Genomic DNA, 26,648 nt, shown 5'->3' with positions numbered 1-26,648 from the left:
GTTAGAAACATCAATGAGAGAGAAACATGGATCAGCTGCCTCCTGCACACCTCCCACTGGGATGTGCCCGCAACCAAGGTACATGCCCTCGACCGGAATCGAACCTGGGACCCTTGAGTCCGCAGGCTGACGCTCTATCCACTGAGCCAAACCGGTTACGGCAGTTTTACTTTTTAAGTTCTAGTTTTTATTTTTGGTTTGTATGTAATGGTGCCATTGTTTTCTAAGATATTTCTAAAATGGAGTTTCCAAACATACCATCCCGAAGCCTTGTGTACTTTTGTTAGCATTTAGAGAGGAAAATTACATGTGTATAGCTTATTGTAAGATTTGTACAGGAATTTCAAAGAGTGATGATATTTTCATTCAGGTCTGGCATTGCAGGTAACGAAAGGTACTATTTGAACTTTAATAGTATAAGCTTTTGAAAGAGAAATTCTGAAATCTTTGTCACTCATCATGGATTTTATTAGAAAGAAAAAGAAATCCATGAATGTTGTATCTGGATAAGGCATGAACTGTCTCTGAAAATATTTTTGCTTTGTCACAGACTCATATAGTCATCTTCATTTCCTTAAATCTTTTCATATAGGTAGGGAGTTTTCTTTAAGATTAGATGCCTACAGAGCAGAGATGCTATAATGTACTTATATTTGAACACTTTCTCAAAACAGGAAACAGTTTGATTTTTATTGCTAGATACAAGAGCTGTTATTAGGAGTTGTGTCCCCCCCCCCCCCCCCATTTGTTATTTGGTAAAAACAATTTGTTAAATATATAACTAAATGTGACTCTAGTTTTACTTCTTTGAAAGTTTTACCATACACATATTAAAATCCTGAAATAATTTTCTAGTAACTGTGGGAGTTGAACAAAGGAATAGGCTGCTTAGGAAGAAGCTCTCTCTCCATTTATAGAAATGTTTAGGCATATGCACCCCACCATCCTCCAAATAAGCATGTACCAACAAATAAGGATATTGTGGGATGGAATTTCATGGTTTCTTAAAACTGGAGAAATCAGTAATTCTACTTTTGTAACAGATTTCGAATTAACATTTTTGAATAATACGTTTTGAATTAGAAAATGTTATAATTTGTAATGTTACTAATTTTGGCTTAATGACATTTTTTGGAAGATTAGCATTTGCTTAGATTTAATTGAAAGCTCTGTGGAAGATAGTGTTTAGAAGAAACTCAATAAATTAATCTGTGTACTATGTTGTTTTAATATATTTAATTGATTTCATAGAGGAAGGGAGAGGGAGAGAGAGATAGAAACATCAATCATGAGAGAGAATCATTGATTGACTGCCTCCTGCACAACCCCTACTGGGAATGCGCCCGAAACCTGGCATGTGCCCTTCACTGGAATCAAACCCAGGACCCTTCACTCCACAGGCCGATGCTCTATTCACTGAGCCAAACCAGCTAAGGCTGTTTAGTATGTCTGATGCAAACATATGAAATGTTTCTTAAAATTTAATATCTAACATACTAAAGAAGGAAACCATCTTGGAAAAAAGTTAGGTAGATATTTTAGCTGTCAAGTAGATATGAACTATTGATTTTATTTTTTCCAAGCACATTAACAAATTTCCTACCCTTTGGGAAGTTTGAATAGGATGTAATAACTTATTAACTGAATAGTTGTAGTTATCAATGCTAAGAAGTAATTTAAGAAATAGACAATTAAAAAAATTTAGTGCTTCACATAGACTTACGTAAATAGTAAACATTCTTTGAGCACCTAGTTTATACTATTGTGCTAAATGCTTTACAATCTGTTTTTTATTTAGCCCTCACACCAACCTCATGAGGTAGGTATTAAGCTAATTTTACAAATAATGAAACTGAGGTTTAGTAAGGTAAAGTATCCAGCTTTGAATGTTGGGCTTTATGTTTTGTTTTTTTATTTTGTTAAATTAGTTAACTCATTAGTTGATCATGTCTTACATACTGTGATAGCTTACCAGTTTCTTCCACCTCTGTCTCACCCGATATTGATAGAAAGTTAGCATGAGTGCCGAAACCGGTTTGGCTCAGTGGATAGAGCGTCGGCCTGCGGACTGAAAGGTCCCAGGTTCGATTCCGGTCAGGGGCATGTACCTGGGTTGCGGCCACATCCCCAGTAGGAGATGTGCAGGAGGCAGCTGATCGATGTTTCTCTCTCATCGATGTTTCTAACTCTCTATCTCTCTCCCTTCCTCTCTGTAAAAAATCAATAAAATATATTTAAAAAAAAAAAGAAAGTTAGCATGAGTGCTCAAGAGCAGATTACTTACAGATATGTGCTCTGTATTTCTAGTTTTTACTGTTGATCATCATTTTTGTTCTGTTACTTTACCGCAGCTACTAATCTAAGACCAGTGTTGTTCTCCCTCTGCCCAATTTCCTAACCCCCACAAATAATCCATTCAGTTGCTAAAACGTTAAAACAGTGGTTCTCAACCTTCTGGCCCTTTAAATACAGTTCCTCATGTTGTGACCCAACCATAAAATTATTTTCGTTGCTACTTCATAACTGTAATGTTGCTACTGTTATGAATCGTAATGTAAATGATATGCAGGATGGTCTTAGGTGACCCCTGTGAAAGGGTCGTTCGACTGCCAAAGGGGTCGCGACCCACAGGTTGAGAACCGCTGCTTTAGAACATTAACAACATATTACTTTGAAAATTCATTCAAATTTTACATTGGGTTTTCTTTTGTGTCCAAACCTATGAAGTCAAAAACTCTCCTTTGTCCAGAGCTGTGGAGAGATAGCAAAATGTTTCCTCCTGATCTTCCTACCTCAGTATTACCTCCCTATTTGCTGTTGCTAATGTGTAGAAAAGTCTTGCATTTCTTATGAACAGTATACTTTAACAATAGACCAAGGATGTATGCTATCTTAAATGATTTTATTCCTAAAATTCCTAGACAATTAGAGATTAGAGTTATTGTAACACTCTTATTTTCTGTAGTTTATTTATTATTAAAACAATATTTTTCTTTTACTTATGATTGGTTTTCTGCATTGCTGCATGTTAAACACCTGTTTTTCTTCATTGAACGATTTTATTTCCTTTAATCCATGTGAAGACCGTACTGTTAGTTATATTCATGTTATTTCATTAAAGCATTTTTGTTTGTTTATACATTTACTTTATTTGATTAAGGATAAGATCTCCTGTGCTTTTTTGAAACCTTTCCAAAACCAAATAGAGAAGTTAGTGATTGTTGTATATTTCTTTTTGTCTGTTTTAGGATGGCTACCGTAGAGTAGTTAATATTGTGACAAAGAAACCACCACTGCTAGACAGACCGGTTGAAGGAAGCTACAATAGATATTACAGTCATGTTGATTACCGAGACTATGACGAGGGCCGCAGTTTTTCTCATGATCGAAGAAGTGGTCCACCTCACAGAGGAGTATGTAAATTTACCCCATATACTAATTGTTACTTTTTTTATAAGTTTAAAAGTCATGTAATTTTTAAAATTTATGTGACTGGCCATGAAGGCAGTTGAATAAACACTTCCTGCTTGATGCTCTGTTGAATTGCCTGCTGGAGCTGTCAAATGGGAACTGGTAGTGAAGAATCTTGGGGTGCTGGACAAAGTGGGTAAGCACTCTGGAGAGCTTTATCTAAATGACATTAATTCCAACTAGCCCACATCATCAGGGATTTGCAGAAGCAGTTAAAGGTAATCTGTTCCCTTGGTACTCAGTAAGTGATGTCCAAGTGGTTACCATCTCTTACAAATGTGCCCACTTATAATTACTTTGCTTATTTTTAGCATGATGAAATGCTGTGGGTGAGGTTGGGTTAAGGTTGAGTCTCTGTTTCATTTTTGCTATAGTTATTATTAAAATTTATTTACTAATTCAGATTAGAAAGCACTCAAAACATCACCTTTCCCATAGTAAGCACTTTTAAAATGTTGGCTGATATCATTACTATTTTGACTGCTGTTATATTGTTTTTTGTGATCATCTTTAATAATATAAAACTATGTATTTAATGTTGCAGTAATCTGTCATTGAACTTGATTGAAAATATTCCTTGATGCAATTTCTTTAATGTAGCTTGCATGTTTCCTCTGCTAGGCCATTTTCCTACATGATCTCTTTCCCCCCTTCCCTATTGTATAATATTGTAGTTGACAGTACCTATTCAAGCATTTCTTATGATAAAATTTGACCTTACATTTGCTGTTGGAATTAGTTTCCATACTTTTCACTTGAAGAAATGGAGGTAAGGTGACTTACCTAGGGTGGGTATACATATGGGAGTCCAGTTCTCTCACTGCCATGTTGTGGTTGCGCTGACAATTCTATAGTGGTAATGAGACTATTCAGTGTTTTCTTACGTTTGCTTTGAAAGTTTGGAGTGTTAGGATTTCCTTCTCATAGAATTAATTTTTATTTAATTTTAACATGTCATGCTCTTCCTTTAGGAAGAGGGATTCCATTTTGAAAAGTAAATATGCATTATCCCTATCCTAGAAATACAGGATTTTGCCATCAGAGCCCTTATTCCAGGTAGTCTCAGGAAGAAACAGTTTGGTCTTTGCATAAAGTTGTTAACCCTCTTGTGAAAACCCTGTGGCCATTTGCTGCTGTAGAGAGGGAATTTTGGATTCAGTGGACCGATTTGTATTTGAATCCTCACGAACATGATTTTTTTCTAAAACCTTGTAGCATAATAGTGCCTCAATAATAATTTTTTCTATTGATATAAATAGTGTTTATACTGTATAAAACATTTCCTCTTTAAATTCTCTTCAAACAAACAAGCCGACTTGAGATTTTTAGAACTTTTATGACACTGATTCTTTTCTAGACTTCAGTCATATAGTGCAAACTACTTACTTGATCCAATATTTAATTATAGCTGTTGAGTTTTTTCTTTTGTTTATATTTAATGTTGTGAAGAAAAATGATGAATAGACTTTATATAAGAGCAGAGTCTGTGATGCTAAAGGAAATGAAAATAGTATTTATTTAGCTGAATCATTGTTTCTGATTGTAAGTAATTTACATGTTGTATTGTTCTGTGAATAATTTTAAATTAATTGGGTGTGGATTATTATGTGTTTCTTTTTTTATGAACCTTTTCAAATGTGTCTATCTTAGAGGACAAAATTTATTTGCTTTCTTTGATTAATTTCAAACTTAGTGCCACATTTAGCTCTAACATAGCTTATCAGTAAGGGTGGTTTCTTGTTTCCAAATTTAATAGGAGGTAGGATGAGAAATGAAAACTTGAGAGAAAAGTGGGAAAGTACTAAATTTCTTATTGAGCTTGAAAATTGATGAGATAACTTGACATACGAATAAAATGAAAGGCCAAGAAACATCTACTTAATTAAATTTAAATTGAGCCTTTGTTCTTGAACAGCCCTTAGCTATTGTTATGTTGGTATATATGTCCTTGGCAGTAAGACTATTAGGGCCTACCAGAGAAATATTTAAGCATTTTCATTGAAATAAATGGTACCACAGATTCTCAGTTTATTACTAATTTAGTTGTTGAAATGGATGATTTGTATATTTTTTATTTTATGCTTTTTAGCCTCAGAGAAATTTAGAAAGGTGTTTTGTCTTCATATTATTTTGGTCTTAGAGACTAGGTTCCTAGTACTACTGTTAGATATATTCTATGTGACCAAAATAATACAAATAAATATCTAAGTATCTTTTTATTTTACAGGATGAATCTAACTATAAGTGGACAAGAGATGATCATTCTGGAAGTCGTCAGCCTGAATACAGGTAAAAAGATGAAATTAATAACATAACTACTTTGATACTTGACTCACGAGATATAGTAGGTCCTTGGGTTACATCGGAGATTCGTTCCTATGGCCGACATAACATGATTTTTGCTGTAAGTCGGAACCCACCTACATAAGCACCTACGTCACTCACATGGAGCACATACACAGCAGTAATAAAGTGAAACAGTAAAAAAAATTTAAAAGAAAGATAACAATTCCTGACCTTTACTTGTGGTAAATAAATAATAAAAAACATAAAGCACATATGTACATACAGCAAAATGATGGAACTTATTTTTTTATAAATAAACTAGAGGCACGGTGCACGAAAATTCATGCACTGGAGGGGGGTGTCCCACAGCCTGGCCTGCCCCCTCTCACAGTCCGGGAGCCCTCAGGGGTGGGAGGCGACCTGGCGATCAGGGGAAAGCGATACCCCATCATGACACCTTGCTGCTGCCACTGTCGGCAGCGCAACCCTCGGCTGGCCCTGGTTACCTGAGCCTTGGGTGGCTGGGCAGCTGACATGTGAGGCTTGCCTGCACCTTGGGCTGGCCCTGGGCGGCTGGGGGACTGAGGGGACTGGGGGACTCTGGAGGCAGGCGCGAGGAGCGGCTGGGCCCCTGCTGCCCCGGCGGGGTTGAGGGGACTGGGTGCTGCCATCTTGTGGCTGTGGGCGCCGCCATCTTTGAGGGTGTGGCAGTCAATTAGCATATCTCCTCCTTATTGGCTGTGGGCGCCGCCATCTTTGAAGGTGGGGCAGTCAGCATATTCCCTCCTTGTTGGCTGTGGGCGCCGCCGTCTTTGCGATGGTGTGATGGTCAGTTAACATATTACTTCTTTATTAGATAGGATGGGAGATGGTGACGTAACCACGAAACGACGTACGTCGAGTCTGATATAACTTGAGGACTGTCTGTATCTAACCTCAAGGGGGCTTCTGCTCAAGGTGGCAGTGTAGATAAATGCGGTACTCGTATTCTTCCACAACCACATCAGAATTACAAGTAAACTACAGAACAAGCATCATTCAGAACAGCCTGAAATCTGTCTAGCTGAACAAAAGTTCTATAACTAAAGATATAAAGAAGAAGCCAAATTGAGACTGGTAGTAGGGACAAAGACACAGAATTGGCTGGTTCCATGCCACATGTGGTGGTTAAAAATCGGGAGGCTCCCACTAAGGAACGAGGGGTTCTGTCCCACGCCAGGATTCACCCGCCCGGGTTCCGGGCTCAGAAAAGTAAAAACCAGTGGGGATTGTTGTTGAGTGAGACACAGGGCTGCTGGAGTCCCAGGCATTCCTCTTAAAGGGCCTGTGCTTGGGCATCAGCAAGAAAGTTGCCAGGGAGATATGAGGAGGAATTAAATTTTGTGACTTCAGGATGAGGGCTGGAGGGGCAGCTTTCCTCCCAGACAGATGTGGCTGGCAGAGGCATTGTTCCTTTGCTGAGCCCTCTCCCTACAGGCTGGCAGGTGGGTGAAATATATGAGTCTCCATCAACCTGGCTATCACTGTTCACCCTGCCCTGGTGAGTCCCTGAGACCCTGTCCCACACCAAGTCGTTTCCAGAACTTAGTGAGAACTTCAACAATTTTGGGCCCACCCAAATCATTTCCAGTGGCTTTTCCATACAAATGGCCTGTCTTGGCTAATGTAGACTTTCCTAAAATCTCTCAATGGTTCACATACCTGAAACAAGCAGCATTTGGCCTTTGTGTGCCCACTATCTCTTACTAAGTGGCCTCAGGACCAGCACAAGAAGCAGCTGGCCTTGGTTCCTGGGTACCTCCAAGCCCAGGACAAGCAGCAGCCATCTACAGATTGCTCTATTACTCATAGTGGGTGACCCTACGCAGGGCACAGGTGGCGGCTGATCTTGACCTGCACTTTCCAGGAGGCCCCCGAGCCAGCGCACCCCTAGACAGCTTCAGACCACACGAGAGCACCAATCAACCACCTCCATGAATGACATATTCAAAGGGTGAACTCATTGGACCAGAGTCCCATTGAAGTGAATTTTGCTCTGTGGAGTTGGCCCCTGCACAGCAGCTCCTCTTCTGTAGTTACAGCCAGTCCTCACAGCCAATTGGCCTGGGGATAAATACCTCCCATTGATGTGCCAATAGCAGTCAAAGCTCAGCTACATAGGAAGATGCACACAGCCCAAACGGGAGGGGTGCGTGTAGAAGGGAAGCACACCTGGAGCATCCAGTTTGGGTTACTTGGGAGGCTCTGCCACTGGACCCTACAGGACACCTACTACCCACTCTACCAAGACTGTGAGACCTAACAACTCTACCTAATACATAGAAACAAATACAGGGAGGCAGCCAAAATGAGACAAATAAACATGTCCCAAATGAAAGAACAGAACAAAACTCCAGAAAAAGTACTAAACAAAATGGAGACAAGCAATCTACCAGATTCAGAGTTCAAAACACTAGTTATAAGGATTCATAATGAACTTAGGAGAAAAATAGAAGAACTTAGTGAGAACTTCAACGAAGGGATAGGAAACATAAAAATGGAGATGGGAAATATAAAAAAGAATCAGAAATGAAGAATACAGTAACTGAAATGAAGAACACATTGCAGAGAATCAACAGTGGAGTAGAAGAAGCAGATGATCAAGAGATTTGGAAGATAAGGAAGCAGGAAACACCCAGTCAGTACAGCAAAAAGAAAAAAGAATTTAAAAAAATGAGGATAGTATAAGGAGCCTCTGGGACAACTTCAAGCATACCAACATTTGCATCGTGTGGGTTCTAGAAGAGGAGAGAGAACAAGGAATTGAAAACGTATTTGAAAGAATAATGTCAGAAAATGTCCCTAACCTGGTGAAGGAAAGACATACATGTCCAGGAAGTACACAAAGTCTCAAACAAAAACAAGATGAATCCAAAGAGGCCCATATTAAGACACATCATAGTTAAAATGCCAAAGGTTAAAGACAAAGAGAGAATCTTAGAAGCAGCAAGAGAAAAGTAGTTTGTAACCTGCAAGGGAGCTCCCATAATACTGTCAGCTGATTTCTCAATAGAAACTTTTCAGGACAGAAGGTATAGGCATGAAATATTTAAAGTGATGAAAAGCAAAGGACCTACAACCAAGATTACTTTGCTCAACAAAGCTCTCATTTAGAATTGAAAGTGAGATAAAGGTCTTCCCAGACAAGAAAAAGGAAAAAGCTAAAGGAATTCATCACCACCAGTATTATAAGACATAGTAAACAGTCTTTAAGAAGAAGAAGAAAAAGATAAAAAAAATATGAATGCCTTGGCTAGGTGGCTCAGTTAGTTGGAGCATCGTCCTGCACACCAAAAGGTTGTGGGTTTGATTCCTGATCAGGGCATATACCTAGGTTGTGGGTTTGATCCTTGATTGGGGTGTGTATGGGAGGCAACCGATGGATGTTTCTCCCTCTCTCTCTTAAAATCAATAAAATATATCCTTAAGTAAGGATACAGTAAATTATATGAATAATGGTGTTAAATACATACTTAACAATTACTTTAAATGCAAGTAAATAGATTAAATGCTCCAATCAAAAGACATATAGTGGCTAAATGGTTAAACAAAAAGACCCTTACATATGCTATCTGCAAGGGACTTGCTTCAGATGGAAAGACACACACAGACTAAAAGTAAAGGAATGGAAAAAGATATTTCATGAAAATGGAAATAAACAAAAAACTATGGTAGCACCCAGGTGGTGTTCCTTAGTGGTTAGAGCATCATCCCATGCACTGAAGGGTCATGGGTTCAATTCCAGGTTAGGGCACATTCTCAGATTGCAGGTTTGGTCCCCAGTTCGGTTGTGTGCATGAGGTAACCAGTCAGTGTTTCTCCACACATCCTAGTCACATAAGTGGACTATATTTCCCAGCCTTCCTTCCATCTAGATGTGGCCATATGATTAATTTATCTCCAGTAAAGTGTAAATAGGAGTTCTGCTTCTACATGTGTTCTTCCACGCACATTGACCTTTTCCCATGTTGCAGGGTGGGTCCTGGAATGGAATGACAGCAGACCCGTGGCCTTGGAAGCCACATGTTGAAATAGAGTGGTCAGCCTCGGTTTCTGGATGATTACATGGAGTCTCTCACCTTGGCATGCCTGCCCTAGACTGTTTGATGGTAGCTAGACTTCTTTTGTGTAGTGACTGAACCCTGCATTTTTGGGTATTTTTGTTATAGCTATTTAAGCTTATTTTATCTCTGTAACAATACTCAGTGTTTTATCTCTTCGTCCATATCTCATGCCTAGAATACTTTTAAGTGTAAAGATGTGGTTTTGTGGAAAGGGCTCTGGACTTGGTCATCAAACTTCTAATCACAACTCTGCTGCACGACATTTATTTTTGTGGATAGTGTAGAATAAAAGGTAATATGGGAACTCCCTTCATTTAAGTCACAGCACCCTAGTTCTAAAGTTTCTAAAACAAGATATATGAGGTTTAAATTTATTCTTAAGTTTTCCCTACTAGCTGCTTTTTCAAATGATTCCCACAGTCTTAATTCCTTTTTGAAGTTCATGTTGACTAGAAATGAAGTAGTCGGTATTTTGTGTGGAATATTTGTGTTGGATGTGCAAAGGAAAGAAAAATGAGATAAGTGAAATGCTGTCTTTCTTCCCTTTCCTCTCTCCTCTTACATCCCTGCCTCCTACTTTAATTGAATTTTACTCTTAACTGATAAACATATGTCTGCTTAAACGGAGGGGTCCATCACAACTTGTCTGGTGTGACTGATGTCATGGGCTGAAATTACCTTGAGGGGATGCATATTAATAGGTGAGAATTCTGAGCTTTATAAATGGGCTTTCACAACCAACATCCGAGGTAAATATAGTGCAGATAGTTTCAAGACTACATTCTGAGGAACGGTGCATTATAGGGCATTAGTTCTTCCCATCTTCCATTCTCCAGGTAACTTTGCCTCCTGTGTGTGTCCAGCATTATGGCTAAAATGTTTGTGATACAGCCGAAGATGCTGTCCCAACTCTTAAACTGTTTTTTTGAAAATAAAAAACATTAGTTAAGTATGGCTTTAAAAAAAATCTTTATAGTAAGAATTCCAGTTATACTGTTATTTATATTTCTTCAAAGGCTCTTTTTGATTTCCTGATAATTGTATTTAACCCATTATATCATGCATTTATCCTCATTTTCAACATAGCTAAAAACATTATAGTTTGAAGACTTTAGAGGTAGGTATTCTTGTGTAAATGGAACTTTGCAGTAGTCACAGTGCAAAGTTTCTACCCTCTGATTTTTGAAATGGCATTAAAAATGTGCCCCAGTTTCCACTATACTATTGCTATTTATCATATTTCAGGGTAATTGTTAAAATAAAATTCTTTCTTTAAAATTAGGATGATACTTGCATAAAGAAAGTTATACTAGTTGCTGTTGATTGAATTTTATAGATAATCATGAGTGTTGGGACTAACACATTTTTTTTTTTAATCCTCATCCTGGGATTGTTTTTCATTGATTCTAGGGAGAGGGAAGGAAGGAGAGAGAAGCATTGATGTGAGAGAGAAACATCGATCAGTTGTCTCCCATATACACCCCAGTTGGGGACTGAACCCACAACCTGGGTATGTCCCCTGACTGGGAATTGAACCCACGATCCTTCAGTACGCAGGATGACGCTCTAACCAACTCTACCACACTGGCCAAGGAGGGACTAACACATTTTAAAACATACATATATATTTTTATTGATATCAGAGAGGAAGGGAGAGAGAGAGAAACATCAATGATGAGAGAGAATCATTGATTGGCTGCCTCTTGCACGCCCCATTTTGGGGATCGAGCCCGCAATCTGGGCATATGCCGTTGGCCAGAATCGAACCCGGGACCCTTCAGTCCAGAGGCTGATGCTCTATCCACTGAGCAAAACCAGCTAGGGCGGGACTAACACATTTTAAAAATAAAAATAGTATGCATAAAGTTGTGATATTTGTATCAATTAATTGGTAATTTCCCTTTTAATTTTTTGGGGGAACTAATAATCTATAGAGGTTTCATTTTTTGCATTTTAAATACTCAGTGACAGTTGTTTATGTGGCTTTGTTTTAGTTTGTACAGTTTTTCTGGAAACAGTTCTATATTTAAGACTGTCTAGCTTAAATTTATTTTACTTCTGTGATTTTAGTTGTTTTTTGTTAAAATGGGATTTTACATCTGAAATAAATTTAAGGAATCTTAATGATCAGGAAAACAGAAACGTCTGAGCATTTCAAACGGAGGGTTAGAGTCACTAGCAATCCAAGGTTACCTTAAGGAATTTAGGTCATGAAGCCAGGCTAGTCTATTTCCAGTTTACCCTGCACTTTTGTGGCCCTTTGGGGTTTCAACCCTCCTTCCCTGGTAAGGTCTGGACTCTATTTTTATATTATAATCCTTTGAAGCTATCAAAATTATTTCTCAACTTTTCATCCTCTCAGCTGCTGCTTCTGAAATTGGCAGATACATATAGGGAAAAGCAGCCCCTTAAAAGATAAGCCCAGCTCTCTGGGCTTTCTACTTTTCTTATTGATTCCATAGTTCTTTACTGAATTCTTAGCTCTGATGACTCTGAGCAGTTTGCTAAAAAAAAATTTGGTTTTTCTACATTTTTTTTTTTTTAGCAGTCAACTTAGTTCTTAATTTTTGGATGTAGAAGTATTTCTTTTTTTCTTGTTTTTAAAATACATTTTTATTGATTTCAGAGAGAAAGGGAGAGGGAGAGGGAGAGAGAAACATCAATGATAAGAGAGAATCATTGATTGACTGCCTTCTGCATGCCCCTATGGTGGATCCAGTCCACAACTTGGATGTGTGCCCTGACCAGTAATTGAGCCGTGATCTCCTGATTCATACATAGGTCGATGCTCAACCACTGAGCCACACTGGCCAGGCTAGAAGTATTTCTTGAATGTAATAGTGGTGTTTTGTTGAAGTAGCAGAAATTGAGGTGAGCCCTGAGGTAATGGTATCTTTGGCTTGAACTTTATGAAATATAAATATTTTATTTATTTAATTTAAATGTAGTAATTACTAACAATCTTTTACTTATTGATTGATTGACTGACTTCAGAGAGGAAGGGAGAGGGAGAGAGAGATAGAAACGTCAGTGATGCTAGAGAATCATTGATCGGCTGCTTCCTGCATGCCCCCTACTGGGCATGTGCCCTGACCGGGAATTGAACCCAGGACCCTTCAGTCCACAGGCCAACGCTTTATCCACTGAGCCAAACTGGCTGGGGCTCACTTTCGTCTTTTATGTCAATAAGTTTGCCTTCAATAGTTGCCTCAGGGTACAGTATCTTGAAGGTAAACATTGTCAACATTCTCATAGTTAACTATTTTTTCTGTAATTCTGTTTATGTTCAGTTTGAATTGTACTCCTATCGTTACCACTTTTGTATTTCTTGGCTGCACTTTTGTACCCCACCAGTTGTACAGTAAAAAATCTCATATCTTCAGACATTGATTGCCACATATCCCCATTTATACTACCCTGTCCTCCTCCTTGTACTTGCTGATGAATTTCCAGGATCCCATTCCTTCTTCCTTGATGATTATAATTTCTGGCTCACAGTCTTTCCCTCCATTCCTCTCTATCCTGATTTGATGATAACCTTTAACACTAGGTCGGGATTGGTCTTACGTTTTTCAGCTCTTATCTTTAGCATGGTCAAATCCTAGAATCATCCCTAGGAATTGTTCTGCCTCTTTCATGGGCTCTGAGTTTCTGCTTTTGACTTATAGATATCATCCTCATATACAGTGCTTACATGTTAGTGAGATTCTCTATTTGGAGAACCTTCTCAGTTTTGTGTGCATGAGAATCACCTGAAGGGTCTTGTTAAAGCCCAGAATCCTGGTCTCACAGAAATTCTGACTCAGTAGGTGTGATTTGATGCCCGTTAATGGGCATTTCTATCACCTTCCCAGGTAATGCTGATGCAAGCCTGGGGACTGTATTTTGAGGAACACTTTCCCTCAAAGGGTAAAGATCAAAACTTTCCACTCTGCCTCAAGCTTCTTTCACATTCTTACTTTGTTTACTTCCTATTAATGACTTCTAGAATTACTTTACTGAGATAAAGTCCTTCTGAGATGAGATTTCTCATATTTTCTCTTAGAAACAAGAATTTTTCTCTTTATCCCTTTTATTTTCTTCTCTTCTTTCCTTCAGTGCCATTCTCTTCTACTTAGTTTCTTTGTCTTATTTTCTCCTGTTGATTTTTGGCTTCTTCCTTATCAGTAACATTCTAGAGTCTTAAATTAAGAGTTTCTCCTTCTACAGGAAATTAACCCTTTTCCTCAATTTCCAGATGTGATCAAATAAGCCCCTTTCCTCAAAATACTGTCCCAATTCTCTCCCTTCTTCCCTCTGTCAAATTTTATTGACAAAAAAGTAATGGCTTAAAAAAATACCTTAATTTTTTCTAATGTGCTTTTGTTTCCAAAGCTTCACTGGACAGCCCACTCACTGGTCACATGACTCCTAGGTTTTAAATGCAGAGATCTCTTCCAGCTTCTGCAGTATTTGATATTACTTTCTTTTCCCTTTTAATAATTTCCTTCCTATGCTTTTTAGTCACTGCTTTTAAATTTTTTTCACTGTTCTGACTACTCTGTTCTTGTTTGCATAATACCCTTTAATTCCGCTCTGCTTTTTCTTGAAGCTTGGAATACTTTTCTACCACCTAAATTTGTGCTGTTCAAAATGGGGACCACTAGCTGAATGTGCCTATTGAGCACTTGAAATATGGCAGTTCACACAGATGTTCTGTAAATATAAAATACACAGATTTTCAAGATTTACAATGAAAAAGAGAATATAGCCTGGACAGTGTGGCTCAGTTGGTTGGAGCATTGTCCCATACACGAAAGGTCACGAATTCGATTCTGGATTCTCTGTGAGGGCACGTGGGGGTTTAGTCCCAGGTCGGGGCACATATGAGAGGTATCCTATCGCTGTTTCTCTTACATCAATGTTTCTCTTCCTTTCTCTCTCCTTCTCCCTCTCTCTCTCAAATCAGTAAAATATATCCTTGGGTAAGGATTAAAAAAAGTAAGAGAAAAAGAATATTAAATATCTCACCAAAATTTTAATATTGATTACATGTTGATAATATTTTTAATAAATTGGGTTAAGTAAAAAATACTAAAATTTCACCTATGATACTTTAGTTTTCAAATGTGGTTAGTATATTTGAGGTTCGAAACAATGTTGATCTAAATTTCATCTTTAAAAACTTACAGGTTAGTTTTCCATCTTATATACATTTCTCTTCTGAATTACTAGTACAAGCCCTCTGGAACATTTATGTCCCATTCTCCCAATCTAATACTAAGCTTCTTCAGAGTCAGGGTAGTTCTTCATAGTTCTTTTCATACACACACATGAATAAATGATGGCTAATATTATCACTTTATCAAAGAGGATACTTACAGTAGAGGATACCAATTGTGATGGGGTTTTTTTTGTGTGTTTTTTGTTGTTGTTTTCTTTTAATCCTCACCCAAGGATATTTTTCCATTGATTTTTATAGCGAGTAGAAGGGATGGGGAGAGACAGAGAGAGAGAGAGAGAGAGAGAGGAAGAGAGAGAGAGAGAAACATCAATGTTGGTTGCTTCCAGCATGCTCCCTGAGCCTACAACCGAGGTACTTTACCGAAATTGAACCCGGGACCCTTCAGTCCTCGGGCCAACGCTCTGTCCACTGGGCCAAACCAGATGGGTCCAATTGTGATGTTTTTGCTTAATGCTATCGGCAATAGGAAAGGTTGATGTGAAGGGGAGGAGACATTACTTTGCTCTGAGATGTTAAAATCTGACATGTATTTTCCCCAAGTGTATCCAGCCATGCGGGTCACTGGCTAGTTCTGAACTGTTTATTCTGTTGTGATTTTACTGCCATCTGGCGTCAGGACCAGGAAACTGTAGCTCAGTGTTTCTTTTCTTTCTCCCCAGAGAAAGTAGGCAATCTTTTCTCTCAATATTGGCCTCCTCTTCTCCATCCCCAAAGTAAGTTAACAGTAAGAGCTCATTTTATTTCAGTGTATGAGACCTTTATTCTCCCCTTGGAGCACTCTTCCCTTGGCTCTCTTGATAACATAGCACTTTCCTTCATGTTTCTGTGACCATCTTTCATTTTCAGACTGCCCATTTCTCTCTCAGTGTGGTAATTTTCTACCCCCAAATTCTGGGCCTCTACTCTTTTATCCTTTGTTTTCATCCATATTCAAGGCTTAAATACTGCCTATCTACTGACAAATTTATTGTTATAACCAAAATCTCTTCGGGTCTTTGCATCAGTACCTCTAGTTGCCTACCAAGAAGTTTACATGAGGTTTCAAATTTAACATGTTCGAATCTAAGATGCCATCCCTACTTCTCATAGTTTTCTTTTCTCATTTCAATAATCCATCAGTGCCAGAATTCTGGGAATCAGCTTAATATTTCCTGACACCCTTACTACATTTACCATGTGCCATTGAATCCACCAAGGTGTGTTCTTGTACATGTTAAATTTGTGACTCCTTTTTTGCTCTGCTGTATCTAAGCTGTTACTGTCTCTAGCCTGGACTGAGTAGGTTACCAGTTAGTTTCCCTGCATGCACTCTTGATTGTGTTTCCATGTTTTATTTTATTTTTTTAAATATTAGCCTTTCTGACTAACCCGGGAGTCCTGTGGTGGGAGAGATTGCATGCATTTGGTTCACCATGAGGTCCCTAGCACCTGGTACAGTTCCTAAAACCTGTGTAATACCTGTACAGCCACTCTGGCTTTCACTGATGTTGATGTGACTTCTGTAGTTTTAGTGATTAAAGTTGAATATATTAGAATTTCTTTATTTTAGTATTTTGTTCAAGTTCATTAATCATGAGTTTTTACTGTTTTCTGTGTTTTTTTTTGTTTGTTTGTTTAGAGAAACTTAAGTGTAACTATAAAGGCAATATATTTTGGATACTAATCAGATAATAACAACCTACTTACATATTGGGGAGTGCCAGTCAATATGCTGAAATTATTTTTATCATTGGAAATTTTATGCCATTGCTTTGTCTTTTAGCATTCTTCTGAAATTTAAAGTTCTTTAATTTTTTTAGAAATATATTTTTATTGATTTCAGAGAGGAAGGGAGTGGAAGAGAGAGAGACAGAAACATCAATGATGAGAATCAGTGATCGGCTGCCTCCTGCACGCCCCCCACTGGGGATCGAGCCCACAACCTGGGCATGTACCCTTCACCAGAATTGAACCTGGGACCCTTCAGTCTGCAGGCTGCCGCTCTATGCACTGAGCCAAACCAGCTAGGGCTAAAGTTTTTTAATTTTAATATGAAGGTACATTTGCTAAATCTTCAATTAAAACCGGTCTGATTCCACATGTTCTTTTAAATAGAAGCTCAAGTCTTGATAGTTTAATAATTTTGATTTGCTTTATGGTTTTTTTTTATTATTTTTAATTGATTTCAGAGAGGAAGAAAGAGGTAGAAACATCAATGATGAGAGAGAATCATTGATCGGCTGCCTCTTGCATGCCCCACATTGGGGATGGAGCCCGCAACCTAGGCATGTGCCCTGACCTGGAATTGAACCGTAACCTCCTAGTTTATGGATTGATGCTCAACCACTGAGCCATGCTGGCTAAGCTGCTTTGTGTTTTAAAGATAGTTTTGATTTTATAAAATTTTGCTAGTTAGGCTTGCTTCCTACTTTGAATTAAGGATATTGCTTAATAAAGAAGTTTAATTTGTAAAAATAAAAGTGATTATAAAAGTTGGTTTTTAGAGATAAGAATACGAATTCAGAAAACAGTGATTTAATAAGCATATATCAGGGTTTCTCAGCCTTGTCATTATTAACATTTTTGGTCAGATAATTTATTGTTGTGCATATGAGAGCTGTCCTGGGCATTGTAGGGTTTAGCATTATCCTTGCCCTCTACCCACCAGTGGTACCCCTTCTTCTCTAATTGTGATAACAGACATGTCTGTAGGCATAGCCAAATTGTCATGTGGGGGCAAAATCTCAACATTTGAAAATCAGTATATAGTGTACATAAAAGGCGATAATAGGCCATAGAGTACCTCACTTGGGAAGTCTTTGGCATCCTTTAGGTGTCTGAGAATATGACAGCTGGGTAGTATATTGCTAATGGCAAAAAGAAGTAGAAGCTATATAACTGTTGGTTTCACATTTTAAAATTACTGTGCTTGCTTAGAATAAAGTAACTTTTACACTTACCAACTGGTTCTACCCCAAACTGTGAAAAAACGATGCATTCTAAAACATATTTCACTGATAAAGTTTCATTTTGTGGGCTGACTTCAGAAGTTAGGTGGTGGTATAAAAAGGAACCAAGATTACAACTTGAAGAGTAGCTGGTATTCAGAGCTTTTGCCATTTGTGGATATGTGGGGTAAAGGATATAATTAACCTCTTTTCTTTTCAAAGGGACATGAGAGATGGCTTTAGAAGAAAAAGTTTCCACGCTTCCCATTATGTGAGAGACCGGTCTCCTCATAAAAGAGAAAATCCGTTTTTAAGAGAATCACCTGTTGGCAGAAAGGATTCTCCACACAGCAGATCTGGCTCCAGTGTCAGTAGTAGAAGCTACTCTCCAGAAAGAAGCAAAACTTACTCTTTCCATCAGTCTCAACATAGAAGTATGTATTTTAAAAACTTTTCCTTTTTCTTTTACACTGATGAGAAAGTACTAAGACAGATTGCCTTTTAGGTGCTGTAAAAGGTATATTTTTTAACATTTTCTTTTTTAAAATTTCAAACTTATATGGACAAGAATGGCATCCTGTGCAATAATGTCATCCTGACTGAGTTGCTCAGTGTGTGTGGGAATAAATAAATGCAATCTTCCTGTATTATATTTCTAGACTCTACTACCTGCTCATTCACAAAAAATTTACTCTTGCCTTCTATATTCAAGGCACTGTGTTAGATAGAAAGATGTCTCTGTCACCAAGGAACTAGAATATGTATATGTATTTTCCCCCAACTGATAACAACTTTATCAATTTGTAAATATAGCATATGTAAAACATAACTGAATCGATATGCCATAAATGAGCTAACGTAACATGGGCAGGTCAAGATAGGAGAGATTCTCGCTCTGGGGATGGGAGAACATGACATTTGGGCTTATCTTTCATTTCAGATTTCTGTAAGTGTAGAAGTATCTACTAGGTATAAGGAATTATAAGTTGAAAAATCAGAAAAGTCTAGGATATTTTTCCTATTTAACTCCTTTTCTATTATCTGTTTTTTTTCAAATAATAATATTTTTAGTTTAACAGTCTGTGCCTCCTGGGTGTTAAGATTGATGGAAGTTCACTTCAGGCTATCAGAATGTCTCCATTGGAGCTGTTGCTGGATTCCTGTATTTAAGAAACATTTATCAATTGTTTACTATTTTCAGAACTAGATAGAGTGGGGCTTCCAAAAAAAATTTTTTTTACTGCATGTGTATGAATGGTCATGCACTTACATATGTCTGAGTGCTTAAAATGTTTTTAGAATAGTTCCAGGTAACTGAAAGCTTTATTCTGGAGTTCAGTGTTAACAGTCTGATATTTCCTTCCTCTCTCCCACCACCCTTCTTTCCCTCAAGGAGAAAAACTATCTCAAAGTTGTAATGTGTGCTCATATGTACAGCCAGAAATATCCAAAATTAGCCAGATACCTTCTAGGAACATAGTTTTTTTGTGTGTGTATGACTTAAATCCAAATCTATTAATGATTTGATTAAGTGGAGGAAAGTATCTTGGGAAACTGATTATGAAGCCTTTCAGACAAAACATGAGTAAAATGGAGGCTTGAAATTCTTACTTGACAGCTTATAAGAAAGCTGTTATTTATGATAGTTATTGGTGAATTAGCCTTATCTTTTTTATTTCACCTCTAAAGCAGATCTCTAGGGAGGCATCTCTATCTGCTCTTGGCCTGGTTAGTGGCCAGAGCTCTAATATCTTGAGATGAAATGTGGAGGAGCCACCATCATGCTCTTGTCATAGGGTTTCCAATATACTTCTCTTATCCTTCAAGATCTAATGCCTTTAATATCTGGCGTGATGAGAGGCTAACAAAGAATGGTGGGAGACTAAAGTATGCGATGGATTAAGTGAAATAGAGCATATGACTTTGTTAATACCATTATGTTTATTTTGTTAAGTCATTTAGCTTTAAAAGTAAACTGTAATCAAGAAAAAAAGTTTGTTCTGGGGTAACTCTCTTTACAAAGTACTTTGGTTGATTCCTTAACTATTTGGGCTGATCTTTTTTTGTGTGTTAATCCTCACCCAAGGATGTTTTTCCCATTGATTTTTAGAGAGAGTTTAAGGGAGAGAGAGAAAGAGAAAGAAACAGCGATGTGAGAGAGACACATCAATTGGCTGCCTCCTGCACGTGCCCCGACTGGGGCTGGGTATCAAACCTGCAACCCAGGTACATGCCCTTGACTTGGAATCAAACCCACAACCCTTCCATGTGGGGTCCGATGCTCTAACCAATGAGCATGCTGGCCATGGCTGGGCTGAACTATTAAATGTTTTTCTATACTCCTTTCATGTAAATGGTTTTCAGAATAGTTGCATAAGATCATCTTGCAAAAAGTCTTGTTTTGATCAGTAAATGGGAAAAGTAATTATTATTTTACATATTTATGATACCAACTTTTGCTTTAAATCTAATTGTAACAAATATTGATAGCACCTTACTTTGCTTTTCTTCAAAAAAAAAGGACTGATAAACAGGGTCCTTCAATGATCAGTCATTTAAACTGGGCTAATTAGCAGTATTGGATTAGTTTAGTTTTCTAATGTAAAAAAATTTTGCCATAGATTTTATTTTTATTTTTAAATTACCTTAAATTCGATTTTTTTTCATATATTTTTATTGATTTCAGAAAGGAAGGGAGAGAGAGAGAGAGAGAGAGAGAGAGAGAAACATCAATGATGAAAATCCTTAATCAGCTGCATCCTGCACACTCCCTACTGGGGATCGAGCCCGCAACCCGGGCATGTGCCCTTGACTGAAATCAAACCTGGGACCCTTCAGTCCACAGGCTGCTGCTCTATCCACTGAGCTAAACCAGCTAGGGCTTGCCATAGATATAAAATGTTTGTATAAATAACAAGTAAAAATAATTTTGTTAATTTTACCATTTTGCTAATTCTCTAACTTTTACTTTTTATTCATACTTTTAGAGTAATTTTACTTATTTTAGTAATTACTATTAGTTTGGCCATGGTAACCATTTTTTTTAATCAAAAATTGTTTTTCAATTACAGTTGACATTCAACATTATATTATTTTCAGGTGTACAGCACTGTGGTTAGAAATTTATATAACTTGTGAAGTAGACCGCCTGCTATAATTCTAGTACCTACCTGGCACATGGTAACCATTTAAGGACTAATTATTCATAATTCTTCTGTGCATTTAATGTCTGTTATGTGCTTAATTATAAGCCACAGAATGATTTTCACTCCTTTTTCATTTCAACTAGTTATACATGTGCACACGAACACACACATACACACATGCATTTGATTATATTTCTCTTACTTGGCTTTTTGGGTTAAGCCTATGGAACTTTGTTCTGCTTTAGACTGATTATTCTCCTAAATCAGTGTTTTTATCATGTGCTTCATGTATAAGACTTCTGCCTATAACTTAATTGGACTAACGTGGTCAAAGCTGTGACTACCATATTATTTTTCGTTCTTTTTTGTTATCCATATTTACATGCCACCAGTGTGGGTTGTCCTAGTTAACCTCATTTCCTTTTCCTTTGCTTATGAGACTGTTCTAGTTAAAATTGTTTTGTCACGTATACCTTGAATATTTTTTTAAAATATGTTTTTATTAACTTTTTAGAGCGAGAGAGGAGAAGGGAGAGGGATGGAGAGATAGAAACATCAATGAGAGAGAAACATCATGCTCCCGCAGCTCCCCCCACTGGGGATCGAGCCTGCAACCTGGACATGTGCCCTGACCACCGGAATCGAACCATGACCTCTTGGTTCCTAGATTGACGCTCAACCACTGAGCCACACCGGTGGGGCTTGAATATTTTTACTTGAAGTTTATTTTTATTCTAATTAACCAAACATCTCCCCATTTGTCAGCTCTCTTGGATATTTACTTTCCTATTTGACTCCCCCTTTTCAAATGAATCCTATTGTTTTCCTAGTTCAACTATTATTTATCTTTTGTTTAGGATTGTGGCATTAGTAATGCACCAGAGATCACTAATATCCATTCTTTATTAAAGTACTTCCTGTGATGTTTAATGTATCACAATCTAGCCTTTCCATCTTTGTATAGCTCACTTTAATAAAACAATTAAAACATTTTCCTGTAACATGTACATAATGCTATTTACCTTAAACCCATAAAGATAATATATTTTTTAATATTATAACCATTTATGTATTTGAAGAGTCCCATCATAATCTTCTCAATTTTTGTTTTTCAGGTATAAATATATTTAGCTCTTTCAGCTGTTCCTTTTATTTGGCAGATTTTTGGACCTTTTGCTTTGCTAAATTTTTTTCTGTTCCTTTCAAGTTGTGATGCCAGAAGTGAACTTTTATTTTGTCAACCACATTGCATTACTGACCCTTACTGAGACTGCAGACAATTGAAACCTAAACTGTTTTTCTATATTTTATTCTTAAACAAAATGCTCTTCAGCTGTACTTTTTCCGGTGCAATTGTTTATGTGTAGTTAATGCATTAAAAAAATCTAGTTATGCTAAATTTCATCTAATTAACTTTGGCTTATGATTCTCTTCCATAGAGGCTTAAAAATCTCATTTAGTGATCTTATATATTAGCAGCAGATAAATAACTTTGTTTTATCTGCAAATGAAGTATGCATTATGTGCTTTATATTAACCAATAATAATTTTGTTGAGTAGCGTATGACCTAATATAGAAACTTTAGAGACCTCTCTCTGTGGATTTCAGCCATTTATCTGCATCATTTGCTGTTATTCAACCAGTTGTGATCCCCAATCTTGTCTTTCTTCCACTTGTGGATTTAATGGAAGACTTGGTACTTTGTCAAAATTGAAGTTACAAAGCATTTCCTCTGTCAAAATAATGGCATAAAAATTGCTTTGCCTTTTTTTTTTTTTTTTTTTTTTTTTTAAACATTAGGGGCTTTGTGGCTCCTGGGATGATTATATCAGTGATTATAAACTGCCTCTTTGTTAATTAATTCTAAACATTTGCTATAGAGTATAATGTCAACTTTACCAGTGATGCTCATATATGAATTAGGCAGTGTGACATTTTGGTTGAATTTTTAAAATATCATTATTCTGGAAGATTTGGAAGTTTATTGTTTTTGTTGATCTGTGTCTGTTTGTGTTTCTTTCTTTTTAAATCTTTATTGCTGAAAGTATTACATATGTCCCCCTTTCTCCCCATTGACCCCTTAACCCGCCCCTGCCCCTGGCCTTTACCACACTATTGTCTGTGTCCATGGGTTATGCATATATGCATACAAGTTCTTTGGTTGAACATATGTCTGTTTTTCTTTAATTCTGACTTTGGGCCCACCCTCCCCTTACTTTCTTTTTTAATCCTCACCCATGATATGCTTATGGATTCCTTTAGAGAGCGAGAGAAAAACATCAATGTGAGAGAGAAACATTGATTTGTTGCCTTCCTTGCATGCCCCAACCAGGAATCGAACCCACAACCTTTTGTTGTATGGGATGACGCTCTAATCAACTGAGCCATCCAGCCGGGACTCCCCTTGTTTTTATTTCTAAATATATTTTTATTGATTTCAGAGAGGAAGGGAGAGGGAGAGAGAGATAGAAACATCAATGATGAGAAAGAATCATTAATCGGCTGCCTCCTACATGCCCCCTACTGGAGATCAAGCTGGAAACCCAGGCATGTGCCCTGCCTGGGAATTGAACTTTGACCTCCTGGTTCATAGGCTGACACTCAACCACTGAGCCATACCGGCCAGGCTTCCCTTATTTCTTGACATCAGCAACCATTATTACAAATAGAAGATATTTTAAAGAAAGACTGTTATTAATCTATGCTTAATCCATTTTGAAAGCATATCTAAGATAACTGAAAATGTATAAGAATGAAAAAATACTGTTTTAATTTGACTTTGGGTGGGGGGCACACAATGCAGTATACTGATCGTGTATCATAGAAATCTACACTCGAAACCTATATGGTCTTGTTGAACAATGTTACCCCAATAAATTTAATAAAAAATAAAATGAAAAAAATACTATATTGAGAAGAGAATATTTGGAAGATAGACTTTGTTATTGAACACCAATGTAATTGGAAAAGATACATGTCTAAAGACCTGGTTGGCTATGAATAAATTTGGAAGTCCACATTAATTTTTGGATTATAGCTGAAATTCCAATAAAATTTAGAAGCTTAAGTCTGCCTTTATAAGGAAGGCTTTTCTGTGCAGGTTTAGATGGTAATGGGGATATAGAAATAAGGCTTTATCCTAAGATCTTGTATATTAGGCAGTAGGAAGGAAGGTTAAGTTCATTCTCTTAACAGCTGAATGTAGTGTTTCTTGGTTTGAAAGTCACTGTATTTATGATCAATATTCATACAGTCTTTCATTTAGCAAAAATATATTTCAAATAAATGGTTAGCCAAGCAAGAAAGATCCAGTCTTTGCCCTCTGAGTTTATGATCTAGTGATGGAGACAAACAAGTCATTACATAGGAATAGACATTTTAGGTAAAATCTGAAGGGTGGGTAGAAGTTGGTGGAAAGATGCAAGTGGTGAAGGCTTATGAGCTATCTCATGTGGAGTGCCTGAAATGTAATTTAGTCTCCTGGAAGATCTTGGACTGTTAACACTTGGAGTGGGGGAAACGAGTTAAGTCGGCTCGCGTGAATTGCGCGTACTCCGCGGGAGCCGTCTTAACTCGGTTCATATAGATTTGCGGTGGAGTGCGGGAAACGTGTAAACTCGGGCCGATTGTAACTGCGTATTACCAAATATTTGTTTGTTTGCCGTTCACAAAGATACCTACCTGCGTATGCGAACCGTTTCATACCCATTGGGGTAATAGGTATCATAAAAATCCCTGATTTTGCGCGGGAAACCTAAATAATTGCCCGCGCCATCTTATATTTTGGCGGGAAATTCACCCCACACCGGAGTGTTAACTGGTCCGTGCTATTGTGCAGTGGAATTAGATACTATATATTCTTTTTGTTAGAAACTCTGTTGCTTACTCACAAGAGAGCTTTGTCTGTGAGTTTCCTGGGGAAATCCTAGGAGTATAACTGTGGTTTTTCAAGCAACTGAATGACCATGGTTCTAAAAAGTAATTAGTTAATGCCGTTTCCATATGTGTAGGCATTTATAGTATCTCTGTTTTAGGACTTAGTGTGCTCTGTCAATAGCAGATATTTGTAATGTACTAATGATATGTTTGATTGATGTTTTAAAAAGTGAGCTCAAGTGGTTTTAGCTGATTATTAAAGAAGAGTTCTATTTAGAAGTGCACTTCCAAAGTATTCATAGTTAATATGCCTTTACTTCAACTTGCTGCATTTTTAACCTTCTAAAGATGATTACTTTAGGGAAACAGAAGTAATGCAAAGCTTTATCTACCCCTCAAGTTGTTGTTTTTGTGGGGTTTCTCTCTCTCTTTTTTTTTGAGTCTTTACCACAGAGCATTTTCTTCTGTCCCCTCTATTTTCTGTTTTGTATCCTTTTGAATAAATCAGTAGATCTCTAGGAAATCCTGCTCTTCCTAACCAAAAGCCCCAAATTTGTATGTCATCATTCGTGATGGAGAAAACAAGTTATTTCCTTATCTTCTGTGTCAGCACCACATCTTCATTTGTTCATATCTTAATTTCTCTTTCAAAGCTTCAAGGGGAAGATGAATGACCTGTGCTACGACTTTTTTTTGTTTCTTGAAAAGACTTTTTTCTCTATTTTTTATTGAATTTATTGGGATAACACTGGTTAACAAAATTATACAGGTTTCAGGTACACAATTCCACAACATCATTTGTACACTGGATTGTGTGTTCATCACCCCAAGTCAAGTCTCCTTTCATCACCGTTTATGCCCCCGATACCCTCCTTAAACTACCCCCACCCTTCTCTCCCTAGCAGTCAACACACTGTTGTCCATGTCTGAGTTTTATTGAAAAGACTTTCATTCAAAAGTGTGTTTTGTTCCTATATGTCAGGCAGTGTACCAAGAATTTAATAATATGCAAGACAGAATCCATAATTTTATTATCTTTAATGATGATTTTTTTTCTAGTAGTGTCCTTTGTTCTTTCATGGATTATCAATAACAACACTTAATTAGGATTGGATGAGTCTGGTTAGGTTTGTCATGGCTTTCATCAGGACAACACATCAGAAAGAAAGCATATTTCTGAAAGATCGTATCAAATTTACAGCTATTATATTTAAAGAGTCATCAAATATTGTTTTATTAATATTTAAATCGGCTATTATTTCAGAGAGTCACCAAATGTTAAATTCGTATAGAACTTTTAAATGTTTGTTAGAAGAATAATCTGCTTCTCTAGCTTTGATTTCATCTGCATGGGAATAACTTTATACCTGGTCTATGGAACCAGTATTTGAAATTCCTCTTCATTTTCTTCCTTCCCATTTATTCTTTCACTCACCAAAATATTGACTTGGATTTTAATTTCCTTACTGCCTTATTCAGAATTTTTCTTTCCTGGTTTCTTTCCTTTATCCTAATTTGGAACTTATTTTCTTTAGCAAGTCACAGCAAAGGCAAAAATGTGTTGAACCTTTTTGTAAGATCCTGTGTGAGATGAATTTGAGATAATAGATAATA

At 37.3% G+C, this 26,648-nt stretch overlaps 1 protein-coding gene across 6 annotated transcripts in view; it reads left to right on the top strand.

The window, feature by feature from the left end:
- The window catches only part of PPHLN1 (periphilin 1), a 101,483-nt gene that overhangs the window by 18,123 nt on the left and 56,712 nt on the right, over window positions 1-26,648 (top strand). For 4 of the 6 annotated variants that reach the window (XM_070410405.1, XM_070410402.1, XM_070410403.1 and 1 more), the window contains 3 exons: window positions 3,249-3,413; window positions 5,699-5,760; window positions 18,234-18,445. In XM_070410405.1, the coding sequence (XP_070266506.1) occupies window positions 3,249-3,413; window positions 5,699-5,760; window positions 18,234-18,445 (439 nt within the window). The remainder of the gene's footprint in view (window positions 1-3,248; window positions 3,414-5,698; window positions 5,761-18,233; window positions 18,446-26,648) is intronic. The other 2 variants (XM_070410407.1, XM_070410406.1) reach the window with 1 other exon arrangement.

The sequence above is a fragment of the Myotis yumanensis genome, unplaced genomic scaffold (assembly GCF_028538775.1).
Source record: "Myotis yumanensis isolate MYYU_CA2020_CCGP unplaced genomic scaffold, mMyoYum1.0.hap1 SCAF_3, whole genome shotgun sequence".
Lineage (NCBI taxonomy): Eukaryota > Metazoa > Chordata > Mammalia > Chiroptera > Vespertilionidae > Myotis > Myotis yumanensis.
This window is presented reverse-complemented; position numbering and strand designations above follow the sequence as displayed.